Source organism: Dermacentor andersoni, chromosome 3, assembly GCF_023375885.2.
Source record: "Dermacentor andersoni chromosome 3, qqDerAnde1_hic_scaffold, whole genome shotgun sequence".
Taxonomy (NCBI): domain Eukaryota; kingdom Metazoa; phylum Arthropoda; class Arachnida; order Ixodida; family Ixodidae; genus Dermacentor; species Dermacentor andersoni.
The window spans coordinates 128,252,074-128,267,161 of NC_092816.1; the positions used below are offsets into that span (position 1 = coordinate 128,252,074).

Here is a 15,088-nt window from a genome sequence, read left to right on the forward strand (position 1 = left end):
TATTTTTAGATTTTCCTTTCAGGGCTACTTTAACAGTTCTGCGGGCCCTGGGCAGGGAACCTATGCGAAGGGACCGTGCGTTTTGACGTGGTTGGCGCTCCACAAGATGGTCGAGAGGTATCTTACATAGGGTAGCGGCGCGGCGTATGAACCGGACCTGCAAGCGTGTCTAGTGGGATCACATACGATACCGATGAACGTACTGGTGTTGGTGGCCTTGCCTTGGATGCCATAGGAACTACTTATTATGCAACTTTTTTTCTTCTGTTTTTTTCTCATTTCAGCAGCGGCAGGCAGAACGCTGTTCTTGCTCCATCACCAAGTCGATTGAACGGGCCGCTGACAGTGAGTAGAATTAGTTTCTTCATTTGTGTCATAACACGTGGCACATTCCAAGTCATCAAAGGTGGCCTCAGAGACGTTCATTAAAGAGCGGCGCATGCCCAGTGGACCGTACTCATTGATACAAGTTGGAGTGATCGGAATTCAATGAAGAAGTAATTGCTGACGCAGATCCAGTTGGCGTAGTTGGCGTGAAAGTGGTTGACTGAAGAGCGGCAGATGTCCAGCGTCACGTAGCCAGCGACAGATGTAGGGGCGGCAGCTGCCTTCGATCCCAGATCCGACAGCCCAGCAGCGCCATGCGCTAGTCATTTGACAATGGACTAACCAGTCACCCGAACCGGCGGAAAAAAGGTTAAATTCATAGCCTAGTAGCCAGACTGAAGTGCCTGAAGTATCATAAGAATATTACTTCCACTTATTATGGTGTAATTGAGGCGGCTTAGTATTTGGTACTATTGCACTGTTGTCATAATCTTGACGTATATTTTGTTTCAAACTCTGCTAATTTATGCTAAAAACAATCGTTTCATCATGATCTTTCTATTTTTTCGTGTTCACATGGCAAAAGGTAAAGGTACAGATTGGATAAGTGTTTGATTCGCATATCTTCTTATATTCGCAGAATACACAAGCACGAAACAGAAAACGTCGTCATACAGAATGGAAGAAGGAAACGCAAGACATCCAAATTCAAAAGAAATTTTCAGCATTTGCAAGTAAGAATTCTGCATGGCACCCGCCGTGGTGGTTAGCGGCTATGCTGTTGGGCTGCTATCGGCGAAGGCACGGGATCAAACCCCGGCTAAGGCGACCACATTTGGATGGGGACAAAATGTAAAAAACGCCCGTCTTCCGGGAAATGGGGGCAGCTTAAATAACCCCAGGTGGTTAAAACTAATTCGGAGTCCCCCACTACGGCGGGTCTCATAATCAGTTCCTTGTTCTCGCACGTAAAATCCAATTATTGACTTCAATTGAAATAAATATTGTAGTCTACGATAATTTGTCTCGTTACAATATTTTACAGGAGGCCCTTTTAAAAATTGTGTTTAATGTTTCGCCGCGTGAGAAAAAAGAACTTAAAATCGAAGCAGATGACCCATTTTAACCTGTTGGGTGACTAGATTTTCGAAAAAAGTTGCTATAAGGTAAAAGAAAGCGAAGGTTTGCATCAAGAGGAATGACCTGGGTTAATTGGTGCGTGTTTCAAGATTGACTGTTTCCTGCGGAACGAATAAAGGTGCTGGGAGAGAGAGAGTAGGCACAGAACATCCCTTAGCCTCTGAAGAATTCTATCCCCTTCCTAACGGCTCTGTAACAACTGTGGTAACTGTGGAAAGAGGTGCAAACCAATAGAACAACCAGGAATTGAAACAAAAGATGAATGGGATAGGCGCTCGGAGAAATTCGCAAGGCGAGTATATATTTTTTAGATATGTGTCTGTGAAGTGTCATGTGTTGATAAAGTGCTGGTCGCTAAAAGGGAGAAATCACAGAAATCGTCTGGTGCTTGATTGTACGATGTCTCTTCTTTTTTTCGCTTTTCTTCCCTAGCCTATCCATACACGTTTAGATTTCAAGTGCAACAATATCTATAGATTTATAACAAGAAAGTGATTTGCTGTCAACTGATTGCTATATGCTAAGGTCACAGCTGGGAGTAAACCGCGAGTGCCCACAACGCGCATTTCCTGCGGCCGTGGGTTTGTTGTGCGCGAAAGTGAAGATCTAAAATTGTGTTCCAGAAGTATTCGCGCATCGACCACTTCATGTCTTTCATGCGGTTTTTGTGCAGGGAACAGGTGTATCCGGGTGTATCGGCTGAACAGCACCATTGCCCGAGTCCAGCCGGGCGCAGGCCTTTATGGGGGCCCGTGAGCCTTCGTAAACAGTGCGATGAGTGAAGGCCGCAAAAAGAGGCTTGAAGACGGCGACGCATACAAAGGACATTGCAGCCAGTTCCACCGTTAATGGGTTGTTGAAGGCCGGGCAGCAGGAGGAGTAGGCGGCGTCGGTGCGTGGGCAATAAATAGTAGGCTATGACTGAAACTTTGTCAATGAGGGTGGCATTCGTGTAGACGTCGTGGGGATAGGGAGGAGCGTCGCTAATGTCGGCTTCATGTCACGGTGCTTAAGTAAGCTACCTCTCTGCGGGTCCGATATGCACGTTCTTAGGAAATCGGTGCAGTTTCTCCAGCCCGGGTCCAGCCACGGTGCAGAGACACAGGGCAGCCGCGTTGATGGGACTGGCGGATGAAGAATCGAGAGGATGCGGCGACGGAATATCGTGGCTCTTAATGGGAACTGACATGAATGCCTGGCAGCCTCGGCTATTGCCTTGATTGGATTCACGCCTAGTCATTTCGGCACAGCGGTGCAAGGTTGTGAGACGCTGCAGGCCGTTGACAACCTTCATCTAACGTAACTATGCCACTCGTGGATCGCGCCCGCGTTACGCCTGACTATAGCCGCGCCTTTTGCGTGTTCGCCCCAATGCCCTCTTCTTTCCCGCGCTGAGACATCACGCATCAATGTTCTACTCGTTCAACGTAGACAACCAGATACCAGCTTGACTCGGAGAATCATCATCATCATCATCACCATCATCATCATCATCATCAGCCTCGTTACGCCCATTGCAGGGCAAAGGCCTCTCCCATACTTCTCCAACTACCCCGGTCATGTACTAATTGCGGCCATGTCGTTCCTGCCAACTTCTTAATCTCATCCGCCCACCTAACTTTCTGCCGCCCCCTGCTACGCTTCCCTTCCCTTGGAATCCAGTCCGTAACCATTAATGACCATCGGTTATCTTCCCTCCTCATTACATGTCCTGCCCATGCCCTTTTCTTTTTCTTGATTTCAACTAAGACGTCATTACCTCTCGTTTGTTCCCTCACCCAATCTGCTCTTTTCTTATCCCTTAACGTTACAGCCATCATTTTTCTTTCCATAGCTCGTTGCGTCGTCCTCAATTAAAGTAGAACCCTTTTCGTAAGCCTCCAGGTTTCTACCCCGTACGTGAGTGCTGGTAAGACACAGCTGTTATACAGTTTTCTCTTGAGGGATAACGGCAACCTGCTCTGTTCATGATCTGAGAATGATTGCCAAACACACTCCAGCCCATTCTTATTCTCATTATTTCAGTCTCATGATCCGGATCCGCGGTCAATACCTGCCCTAAGTAGATGTATTCTCTTACCACTTCCAGTGCCTCGCTACCTACCGTAAACTGCTGCTTTCTTCCGAGGCTGTTAAACATTATTTTAGTTTTCTGCAGATTAATTTTTAGACCCACCCTCCTGCTTTGCCTGTCCAGGTCAGTGAGCATGCATTGCAATTGGTCCCCTGAGTTACTTATCAAGGCAATATCACCAGCGAATCGCAAGTTACTAAGGTATTCTCCAATAACTCTTATCCCCAATTCTTCCCAATCCAGGTATCTGAATACCTCCTGTAAACACTCGGAGAATGCCTCGCACAACAACATCACGGGCGCGCAACTACGTGGGAAGTGCGCACGAAGCAGCTAGCGGAGTATACTATCTCTGTGGCTGCGAGACGGGCGGTACCAGTTCACTGTACAAGGGAACGGTATACAAGCAAAAGAAGAAGACGACCTGGGCGTTCGTTCCCTAAAGTAGAAACTGCACGTCACTTTCGGCGAGTGGTAATGGCGGCGTTCTTTTTTCTTTTCAGTTTCGGTATGAAAAAATACCGATTTTCGCAAATGTTTTGTAAAGCATGTAATCGCATTCGAGCGTGAAATATTCCACATAGACTATTTATTGTATGTCTAAATTATTTTAAACTGTTTTTTTTTTACTCGGTCCGTAATTTCACTGCAGTTGGCCTTCTAGTTTCAAGCGAGTATCATCCGGGACAGTGAGCTGGACAAGGTTGCCTCAATACTTCTTACTGCATGTGCATCTGCTCGTTACACATGCTTGTTGTGTGCGTGTGTATTATGTGCCATTGGATCATTTATGGCATTAGAATTGGGTTCTGGAGTAGCATACGCGAGGCGTATGGCTACGGAAACTTCACCAGCAACAACTAAAATTATCTCTCTCACCCTCCTTTTATTAAAGCTACCTCATGATGCACGTAATTGTGGCTTATTCTAGGTTGGAGCAGGAGACAGAAGAACATACCCCACCCCCGGCGAGTTGCTTGGCCGAGCCTGCAAGATCTGCGAGTCTGCACGACGCTCCCAAGTCGAGCGACGGACAGATCGGAAAGAAGGCAGAGGCGGCGGGCATCGACAAATGCTGGTGGGTGGCGGGGCTGGCCTTCGTTATGGCAACTATGGAATCGTCCTCCAGCCGCTGCTCCGGCTTCCTTATGGTTGGAATCATGGAGGAGATGAACGTCGAACGCGGCCTCGCTTCCTGGCCTGTCAGCCTCATCGGTTCTCTCATTGGTTGTGGAGGTGAGCGCTTCTAAATTGATTCGATTAATCAAATTATCATTCAATATCAATGACATAATTAGTTGAACAATAAAATTGTACATAATAGTCAAACTGAAAACCATTAGGCTAGTTGCCGGTTTAAAGCAGATTGAATCTACAGCTAGTTGATGGCGACAATCTTAATTCTGATAGTAGCAAAAACAAACAAGGAAAGGGAAATAAAAACGAAAAGTGAATCCTTCAATAGAGAATTGCAATTGGCCATGAACACTCAGATGACAAAAAATAACACTGCACGATAGAACACTAGCAGCTCAGTCGAGAATATTTTGATCTTTTGTGTAAAAACACCTCTGACGGCTTTGTGAAGTCTGCGGTAATTTTTTAAGCGGCCATTCATTCCAAATCATTGCCCCATGAACTTGAAGAAGTCTCTTGCCCTATACACTGCGACATGCGGCTGAATAACATGGCTCAATTGTAGTTACCATTTCACACTGGTATCACAAACGGTTGAAATGGATAATCAAATAATTAACAAAAAATACACTAATTAACGTTCTAACTAATTACCTGTTGGCCGATATTCCAATATACAAACTCTAGCTGCGTACTTCGCCAGGGGGATCTACTTGGAACGAATTCTAAGGATGACGCGTACGAGTTACGAGATATTAACTCCCGAACTTTGCGGAGAAAGGCATTGACGTTCCAGTTACTATTGTGCTTGAATGCATGAAACGACATTTTGTTATGAAAGTAACTTGAACGCCAATGCATTTTTCCGCAAAGTTCGGCGATCAACTGGTGTCTGGCAATTGGTGTCATCCTGAGAATTCGTTCGAAGTGGATCCGCCTTGCGAATTCCACGTAGGATTTGTAATTGCACTATGGGCAATAGGGTAAATAGTCAAAAACGTAATTATACGTTACGTTATAAAACGTTACGTTATAAAACCGTAAGAAAAACTTTTGTAAGCAGTCCACTATGGATTTCAATTTTTTTGTCCAAGTAATATCTGCCTCTTCGGGTAGAGTAGCTCGCGAACTACAATTTTGCTATCTGCCACAGGGAACCTTTAAAAATTTGTGAAAGTGTTTGCTGAAACATGCTGTATATAGACACAGAACGCATTTCCAATGACCCATTTCGAACTCGGTTCCTCTAACACAGAAGTATGATTTTTTAACCATAAGGCCGTATGGGCACCTCTACAAGGGCGGAATAAAACTTATTTTGGAATCCCCTGGTGCTCGCGCGCTTTGAGAAATTACGCGGGTTAGGAGCCTGGCATCCCAATAATCTATAAAAATGTTAGAGTGACATTTCACTACGTGGACGCGTTTACCACGTGACTGCACGTGCTAATGCCTTTTTGTCCATAGCGCGTAGAATCGTTTGAAAATGGTTTGATTGTGTGTAAGTGTGACCGGTCTTTTCAAGGCCTTTTTTCTCATATTGCGTGTTTTATGCCCGTTTTTCGATTTTTACAAAGTGTAAAGTGCCATTAGGAAAGATGGTAAGGCAACGCAAGGATATCCCCAGTTTTTCATATTTCGAAAAATTTGGTAATGCGCGATCCACACTATTCATTTTCCCCTTCTCCTTCCTTCTTAAATCTGCTGGGCAGGCTAAGCCCGCGCCTCTTGCGGGTCTTGTTCAGCGCGCGCCCGGGGCTTGGTGACGGTTTCGGGGCCGGTCGACTTGCGCTCGTCATGCCGCCGCTTGCGTCGCTGCTCTGTCTTTCTACCTCTGTGCTCGTCCTCTCAATCACGACAAGAACCCGGTACACAGACCCCGTAACGACTGGCACAGGAGGTGAATGCATCGTGCCTCGCCTGCCTTTCTCCTCCGCGAGGCTTCCGCTCTTTTCTCCTTCCCCGCTTCGTCTAACACCACCTGGACTTTCCTCTATGTGGAATTGCTGTGCCGCGGGCTCAGCGCGCTACTCCGTGCTTCGCCTGGCACGCGATTCTCCTGTCCACCTCCAGGTGCCTTCCTCTTCCGGCGCTCGCGTCTTTCGCGGCGACACCAATAATCTCGCCGATTTCACAGACGGGGTACGTGCGCTCGCCCGTAAGAGTGGGCAGCCGTATCTTCTAGCTGACGATAGAGTGTGTTCCTCCCAAACGCAGGCGGGCGTCTCTAATTATGCTGTGACTCCGTAGCGCGTTCTTGCAAGGCCTAGCACCGAATGTCATGTAATTGGACATTATTTCAACTATTAATACACGTTCCACTTTCGCTCTAAGGTACACCATGCTGACTGACGCCCGCGTTGGTCACGGAAATCTGCGTTCGTCTCTTGTCGTAACGCGCAAGCTATCGCTTATCAAGATATAAACCCAACGTGCACCAGCCGTGGTCTCGTAGTGGCTATGTCGTTGCGCTGCTAAGCAAGGGCACTGCATCAAATCTTGGCCCCGGCGGCCGCATTAGTAGCGTTACTAACGTGGTGTGGTTAGCGTTACTAACCACACCAACACGGAAAGTGGCGATGCGGCGAGAACTGGCTCGTGCAGCGGGGCCTGCTATCGTTGAACGCCCACTTGTTGTCTGCAATAGTTGTGCGCGTTGGCCTAATGCCACATGTTTTGTGGGCACCGGTGAACATAGCCGCCGAATGACAAGGCATGCGGCCCACGTATTATAATGTGACCATGCAATGATAGACCGACGCTGCTGCTGCTGCAGGTAATGACGCGCTCAAGGCTGCCGCTGCTGCGAAGCAGGTGCAGCGAGGAGAGATGCTTCGCAAACACACTGCGGCAATTTCAGCCGAGTCCTGAAGCACACAACGCTAAACGACGTATATTTTAGGCGTTCCGGGTAGTTCGGTAAAACTATTAACCACGAAGCAAGAATTATTCAGGAGGCGAAACACTGCTTTAACTCGGGCGCCCCTGTAGTGTCACGGCGTCGTATGTCTGGGCGCCGAGAAGGAAAAACACGCGTGCCGCACTCTTGCAAGAGGCCATATATGAGAAGATATCGCGATTTTTGTGCGTCAGGTGCATAGAAGAATATGTAAACTCAGTTTTCACCGCAAGACGGCAGATGACGCGCCTAGCGTGTTCCCATCCTTTCCTCCTCGCCGAGTCGTGATATTAGTGGGCTGCCCGTTGGCGCTGTCGCGGCCCTGGCAGATTCCTCTCCTAAAATACTTCTTCCACCGTGCTATTGGCATAGATTACATAATACGACATAAATACGACAAGCGAATCGTTGTAATGGTTGCAAACTTGCAGCTAGATTTAAGCAGCTTCTATACTGTAGTTGCCAACTCTATTTGGAGTGCAGTTAGCATTCGCGCGCTTAACGCAGCACACCCTGGCTTGTGGCGCCAACATGATCAGAGCTCTTGCGACGTGAAATTTCCTCGTTTTCAGCTTATCGGATATGCCGTAATGATTTTCTTTCTTCAGCGGTCACGCCAAAACACAACACGCGCAACGCGCAATCTTCGAACCAACAGCTTCGCAATATTATTTATTTCGTCAGACTGGTCAAATATGCAGAAGAAGAATAGTTTAAGGGAGCCCTGAAACACACCTCGGGGTTGGTGAGAAAACGCAGTCCACAGATAGTATACGCTGTTGTTAACATCTCAGCTACATTTTGCAGAACTGAGCGATACTACCAAAGTAATATCCGGTGTACCACTGGGATCCGTCCTCGGCCCACTCCTTTTTCTAATATACATTAACGACCTCCCAACAGACATATCATCCACAATACGTCTATTCACCGATGACTGTGTTATTTACCGTCGTGTCACTACTAACACTGACCAATCCATTCAGCAAAATGACCTAAATTCTATTGACAAGTGGTGCTCACGCTGGATGATGGAACTAAATGTCTCCAAATGCAAGTTAATGCATGTATCACGTAAGCGCTCTACATCCAAATTTCTATACTCTTTGGGCTCTGTGAATTTATCCGAGGTCGACAGTTACCGCTACCTTGGCGTTATCATCACTAACAAACTAAATTGGTCGAACCACATCCAACAAATAACAGCCGATGCTTCAAGATCCCTTAACTATATTAAAAGATCCCTATCCTTGTCTCCTCCGTCGATTCGTAAACTAGCATATGAAATTTTCATCCGTACCAAATTAGAATACGCGTCTACAATTTGGAATCCACATCAAAAGTACTTGACTGACACTTTAGAAGCTACTCAAAATCGTGCCTCCCGCTTTATCTTATCGAATTATGACAACACTGTCAGCGTTACTAACTTAAAGTTATCCATTGGTCTACCCCTTTTAGCATCAAGACGCATAATTTCGCAACTCTGCCTATTCCATAAATTGTACTATAACTTTCCTGACCTTCGTTCCTCACTTTTATTTCCACCCATTCGCTCATCACATCGTCTATTCAATTCTTTATGTATCCAACGCCTTCATGGTTCTACAAACGCTTTTAACAAATCATTCCTTCCCTCTGCAATAGAACAATGGAACTCGCTCCCGGAATCCATTGTTGTAGAGCGAAACCCTTCGAAATTTCGAGAGTTACTAACCACCCATATTTGCAGCTAATTATGCAAAAACCTGTTCTTTTTAGTGTCTTTTCAGTTGTTGCCTTTTTTTTGCTTTGTACATGACTATTCATTCGATGTTTGTATTATTGTTTTGCCTCCCCCTTATGTAATACCCCAAATGGGGCCCTTAAGGGAATAATAAATGATGATGATGATGATCCACTAGCATCCAACCACGCGAAACTTAAGGTCACACCACGCTCACGGTTGACAGCGCCCGCTTACTCCTCGCCGCTCCTGGCTAGATGGGTTGGCATAGTCGCTTCGTACTGTGTTATTGACAGCGCTTCAAAATGCGCATGCCGGATGGGGCTAATATCCGCCAGTCAAGCTGGTGCCGGACAAAGGCGACCCGAACCAGGTAGCATTGCCAGACAGGAGCATATGAGGGTGAGCGAGCCCTCTGGCCACGTCATTTCGTGCACAAGAAAGACGCTGCACATACGGAATACAGTTGCCTCCAGCTGTGGCCTGCTATGTAGCATAGATATCGCGGTCGTCGCGGGCGGCCGCGACGAGTCCTCTCGCCGAGCGTATTACCGCTCACTTAGGATACCCGCTTTTGGCGTCTTGAAGTCAGCGAAATCATAAATAGTTGCGTAAGCGTGAAAAAGCCAAATCGAATTTCAACGGTCCCCCTCGGCGGCGTTCAGTAGGCACATGATTGTGGGTCTGCTGGTCAGCACTGCAGATGGTCTGCTACAACGTCATCTTCGCAGTGCGAGGCATTGAAGAAGGAGCCAGAGCCTGGCGAAGGGGATCATAGAAGGCCACCTTTGACTGCCAATAACTCCGCTTCTGCTGAACGTGCTGAGGTACTTTTTGCGGCAAGGTATTTCTGAAATAAGATACATTTATCGAATTCGACAAAAGTCGTTCAGGATCCCTTTAACAAAAGCGCACTGAGAAGACTGAAGGCGAGAATAATGCAGCGCTTTTGGGAAATGCACATATAGCAGCCCACACATTACTCAGTAGCATTTGGGAGGTTTTGCACAACGCATTGGCGCAGCCTGGTCGGCATGTGCGGTCGTTGAAGGACCGCCGAAGTTCAGCCCTTCTCGCCACATATGTGAGGTGATAGTACACCGCAAAACAACGTACACCACTTGCGCTGCTCTGAATGCCGCACGAAGCCTCTTTTATCATCTGCATTGCTCCACCGTGTGCAAACAGCGTTTCAACTCTGTTAGTCGATCATTCTTCAGTAGACGTGGACACGACAGGTTGTTTCCATGTTATATGAACACTCAATTTACAGGAGGCTCAGACGCACATGGCGGAACGTGAGCATCATGTTTATGCCGGGAGCTGCTAAGAGTTTCCCATCTCGTGTATCGCGCTTTCTTGCCTGGCGCCTTCTCTAAACAATGTTATCTCGCAAGACCGCTTCACCCAGTGCTCTCAGTCTAATACCTTCGTCACACGAACAAACTAAAGAGCAATTTGAGCAAGTGGGCTTCAGCGAACTGAGAGTCATTTTGACGGCGCGCTGCTGCACGAGAAGGAGAGATGTTCTTTCAAATTGGTGGCGCAGGCGATTGGGAGTCAGAAAGCAAAACATATTTTTAAACACCTCGAGAGCGAGACTAACTTATTGCTGCTTTTTTTTCAGTGTCACATATTTCATTACCTTGTAACGTTAGCAATATAAAAAATTACTCCGGCCTTTGCTTTTAATTTTATTTACCCATATTTTACTCATTGCTAACGAGACTAAACACTTGAGCGCGGCAGATTGTGTTTGCCAAACACATTCGCCGACGAGTCCTCTCTGCGGTAAGTGCCCCTAAGCGTTCCTGTGTGGCAGCCTACGAATAACACCAGCGGCGAAGCGCACTCACTCAAAGTGCAGTTAAGTTTTTCCGTCTGACAGAAGTATAGCCGAAATGGTACCACACTTTAGGTCAAAGAGCTGCACGGCTGGAACGTCGTGCTGTGTTTGATTGTGCGCTGATACGACACCACCACCAGGTCCGGCATCCATGCCGCCAAGCACCACGTCTGAAATGCGTTCTCTGAGAACTGCGTTCACGGATTTCTCCTACGTCGTGGAACTCTTAGGGATCTACGCACATAGTCAAGTTAATTGCGCACCAAGCACGTGCGTTCTGCCGAGTCGTGCTCTTTTTTAGCGACAGAGCACCACGCGCCACAACCTTTGCACCGTTGGCAGGTCCCGTGTTTCAACGGAATTCTCCCGCTGTTTTCGGCGGTGTTACCTGGCTGCACGTAGACCACGACCCGTGTATATTTTCATTGGTTTCCAGAATTTATCAACTTGACGTGGTTAAGCCCACTAGTAGCTTTCTTAGAGCTCACCGTTCTGCTACGTTTCCTGGCCTAAATTCTGGATCATTTGGTGGACCATTTGAAGTGCAAACTGATCTTGGAAAGTATTTACCATTCGCACCACCGCCACAGAACACGTAATAGCTCCACAGTGTTGATGCAAAGTGCTGTCCGGTCTCATCTGACATCGGTGTTGCAGACGGGAACTGTCTCACAATATCACCCGGCCTCAGCTCCCACTAGGGCAGAATGGTTTAATTATTTCGTCGTAGCTCTCCAATTTGTCCGTCCAGAGCTTACAAAATATGGGCTAAATCCTGCCCGCGATAAATTACAGTGCTATGTACCTTTTGATGTTCTCTGGCGCGGCATACGATCGCAAGACACCCTCATGCCCTCCAGCCTCACCGGAAGTTTGAGGTCTGTTGTATTAGGGGTTAGGCGACTCACGAGCATTTGGGATAAAAGGGGCTTTGACATGCTTACGGCGTTCTACCCGACTGTTCTGCGCTTGATCCTCTGTACTTTCTCGCATTTCGAATGGTAACGTTCGCTCGTGCTCAATTTGGAACTGAATTTTGAAACGTTCGAATTCCGTTCTGGTCATCTGCGTCTCATGTTGAAATTCGACTTGTTGTAGGAGTGCACCGCTGCTCAAAAGCAGTTCCTCGCTCACCCCGTAGTTTCCTCGTTGCTACTTATCCCTTCTCAAGTACCTACTTGTCTTACAATAGCTGCATCTAGTGGTCTCTGTGAGCCACGAGGGTAAGCTAGCCACCTAGTTTCCACGCCCTAGAGGCGACGAAAGGAGTTGCTCTCCCCCGGTCCTCAGAATAACGCAGTTTTGGACAGGCCTCATCCAATGCATCAGAGGATTAGACACTGCCGCAAATATTTCATCTGTGGGTGGCACTGCCTAAGGTGCGCTCACAAGTCCATGAATGAGCGCTCTTCTTGTGTTGGTTTTTCGACGCAAGTGTGCTGGACTCGGTTTGTTGGTCCCTCAGCGATAATTGCCTTCAAGTTAGCAGTCATGAACTTTCCACTCCGTCACTTGACCAAGCCCACTGGTGAAGCCAGCACACTCCTTCTATGGAGCCTCCATGAGTTTTGATCAGGTACCGTCGGTCTCGGCCGTTAACATCAGCCGAGGATCACCGAGAGCAGATGTCCTGTCGGGCTGCGCCGCTCGTCTTATGTAAGTTGCTTGTCGTTGCCGGTTGTTCTTGAGACGCTGAGCTGTACTGGTACTCCAGTGTCAGCAACTCCACAGTATTTGATTAGATGATACAACGAAATTTATTAGTAAACACAGACGCTATTTGTTACACTGCGAGTAAATGAACAATAGAAGCGAATGCGCAAATGAACGTGGCTGAGAAAAGGCACCGGCGCAATTCGTCACCACACTTGACCACTTGAGAGGCCGTTCTTTTTCTCTCAAGTCTCAGACAGCTCTGCCTGCTCAGCCGTGCACATTCGCACGCGCCGCACTGTGACCAGACTTGTATACGTTAGAGGAAGAAGTAACCGATTTGAGTTGCAGTATTTTACTTGAAAAATGCTTGTGATGAGAGTTAACAATTACTGTCCCACAAAAGTAATTAAGTCTCGACTCAAAGATGATTGATTACTTCTAGGTGAATTTCATTGAAAGTTTTGTTACGATTGCTTAGATGCACTAAACAAAGCGAGCTGGCCTCCCACTTTCCATCATCTTCTCCCGCTTTTCATGTATGGACATTAGCAGCAACAGTGAAGTTTTTCTCGATGTGTACGATGTAGTGTTGTGGTGGTAGGGCGGTGCTTTAAGGCATGGAAAACTTGCGCAGAGGGCTGTCACTGCTTAGCACTTCGGCCCTCTATGAAGCGCTGCGCTTAACCTTTGCTGGGGTTGGGACTTCGAGTAGACGCGTCCGGTTGGGCCACTGAAATGCTGAAAAAGAAATAGTCCAATGATGACGTTATGAAATTAATGTTCTAAGAGGCCGTCGTTTTGAGACATACCAGCGGTGGTTCAATTTGTTGACCAACATCTCCTAGAGCCGTTAAGGCGAGGAAACAAATACTGAGATCACGCGTTTGCTGGCCTCATGTACATCCACAAGGCTCCTGGTTTCCTGCTGTAGTTCCTGCAAAAATTCAGATTTTGAAAGCTGCATCGCCTGTTGCAGATAGTCTAGTCAATAATGTAACAGGTTACAGGTAACTCGTTACTTAAAGAAGTAATTTAGCTAAAGTGAGCGTTAGAGAGCATACAATGTAACGGTTAAATTATAAACTTACCAAGACTCTAATTGACCACAATTACTTATATACATGTAATTCGTTACGTACAAGTCTGATTGGGACCAATGAGTCTTGACCTCATAACACACACCGAACCTCGCCTTGCCCCGTACCTAAACATGCACCCCTCGCCTACATCTGCGTTCGCGGAGCACCGCACAATTTAGGTTGCTTCGAAGGAACAGTGTGAGACTGCGCTTTTCTTCCACAGATGCCTCTTCGCCATAACACGACTGATCACTACTCCCCCAAAGCACATTTCGCAGGCGTTCCCGGTAGAAAATTCGACTACGAGCACACTGAATGCCCTCAAAAGGCAACACTCCTAGAAATATGAAAATGCACGAGAGAACACGTCAATTAAAGTAGTCTAGAAAGTACAAAGGAGCGCGCATTTCAAATAAAGAAAACGCATAGATGGCCTCAGTCAAGACCATACCTCACAAAGACCTTGCAGTAGCGTTCTCCTATTAGGCTTAGGTATATTTTAAGACATTTGCTAAATTTATGTGGAACACCCTGCAGATTTGGCAATACGTTTCGCTAGACACAATGAGCCCCGAATGAAACAACCTTTTCGAGTCTTAAATCTCTATGTGAGCTAGGGCAAATTTGCGCTCACATCATATATTATTAAGTGAATAAAAATTATGCCATATGTCTTTTTTTTTCTTGCAGGCCTCCTGTCTGGTCCTCTCAGCGAACTCTTCACCACAGTTCCCGTACTGGTAGGGGGATCTGTGCTGGCGGCGGCCGGAATCATATCATCTTCCTTGGCCCCGGATATTACATGGCTCACCCTCACCTTGGGAGTTATGCACGGTACTTTATTACTCGAATCCGTTCTCCTGAAGTATTTATTGCATCCCTCTGTGCCAAAGAGACAGGGGCTAAGTAAATTTTGTGACCTGAGGTTACTCTGTAAGAAAACAAAGTGAGCAGAGGTTTTCGGAAGCGTTAATCTTGGACAGAGAACCGAGTTAAACAGAGAAGTCCTTGCTGTCTACACCAATATGATTTGGATTCGGTTGCACCGGGGGCAAACTGTGCGGAAACAGGTAGATTTAAAATAATGATGACACGTGCACAGTGTCAACATTATTTTGAATCTACCTGGTCCTTTATAGATTTCAATTACGACGACAGGTACTTTCTCCGACACGTTTCTTGGCTGAGGTTGCGTCAAACAAAA

The 15,088-nt window shown here is 46.9% G+C and overlaps 1 protein-coding gene across 1 annotated transcript in view; it reads left to right on the forward strand.

Moving 5' to 3' along the window:
- Positions 1 to 973: 973 nt before the first annotated feature.
- LOC126525323 (monocarboxylate transporter 12-like) overlaps positions 974 to 15,088 on the forward strand; it is a 36,661-nt gene continuing 22,546 nt past the window's right edge. The window contains exons 1-3 of the mRNA XM_072286756.1: positions 974 to 1,061; positions 4,473 to 4,777; positions 14,575 to 14,718. Coding sequence (XP_072142857.1) covers positions 1,006 to 1,061; positions 4,473 to 4,777; positions 14,575 to 14,718 — 505 coding nt within the window. The 5' untranslated portion in view covers positions 974 to 1,005. The remainder of the gene's footprint in view (positions 1,062 to 4,472; positions 4,778 to 14,574; positions 14,719 to 15,088) is intronic.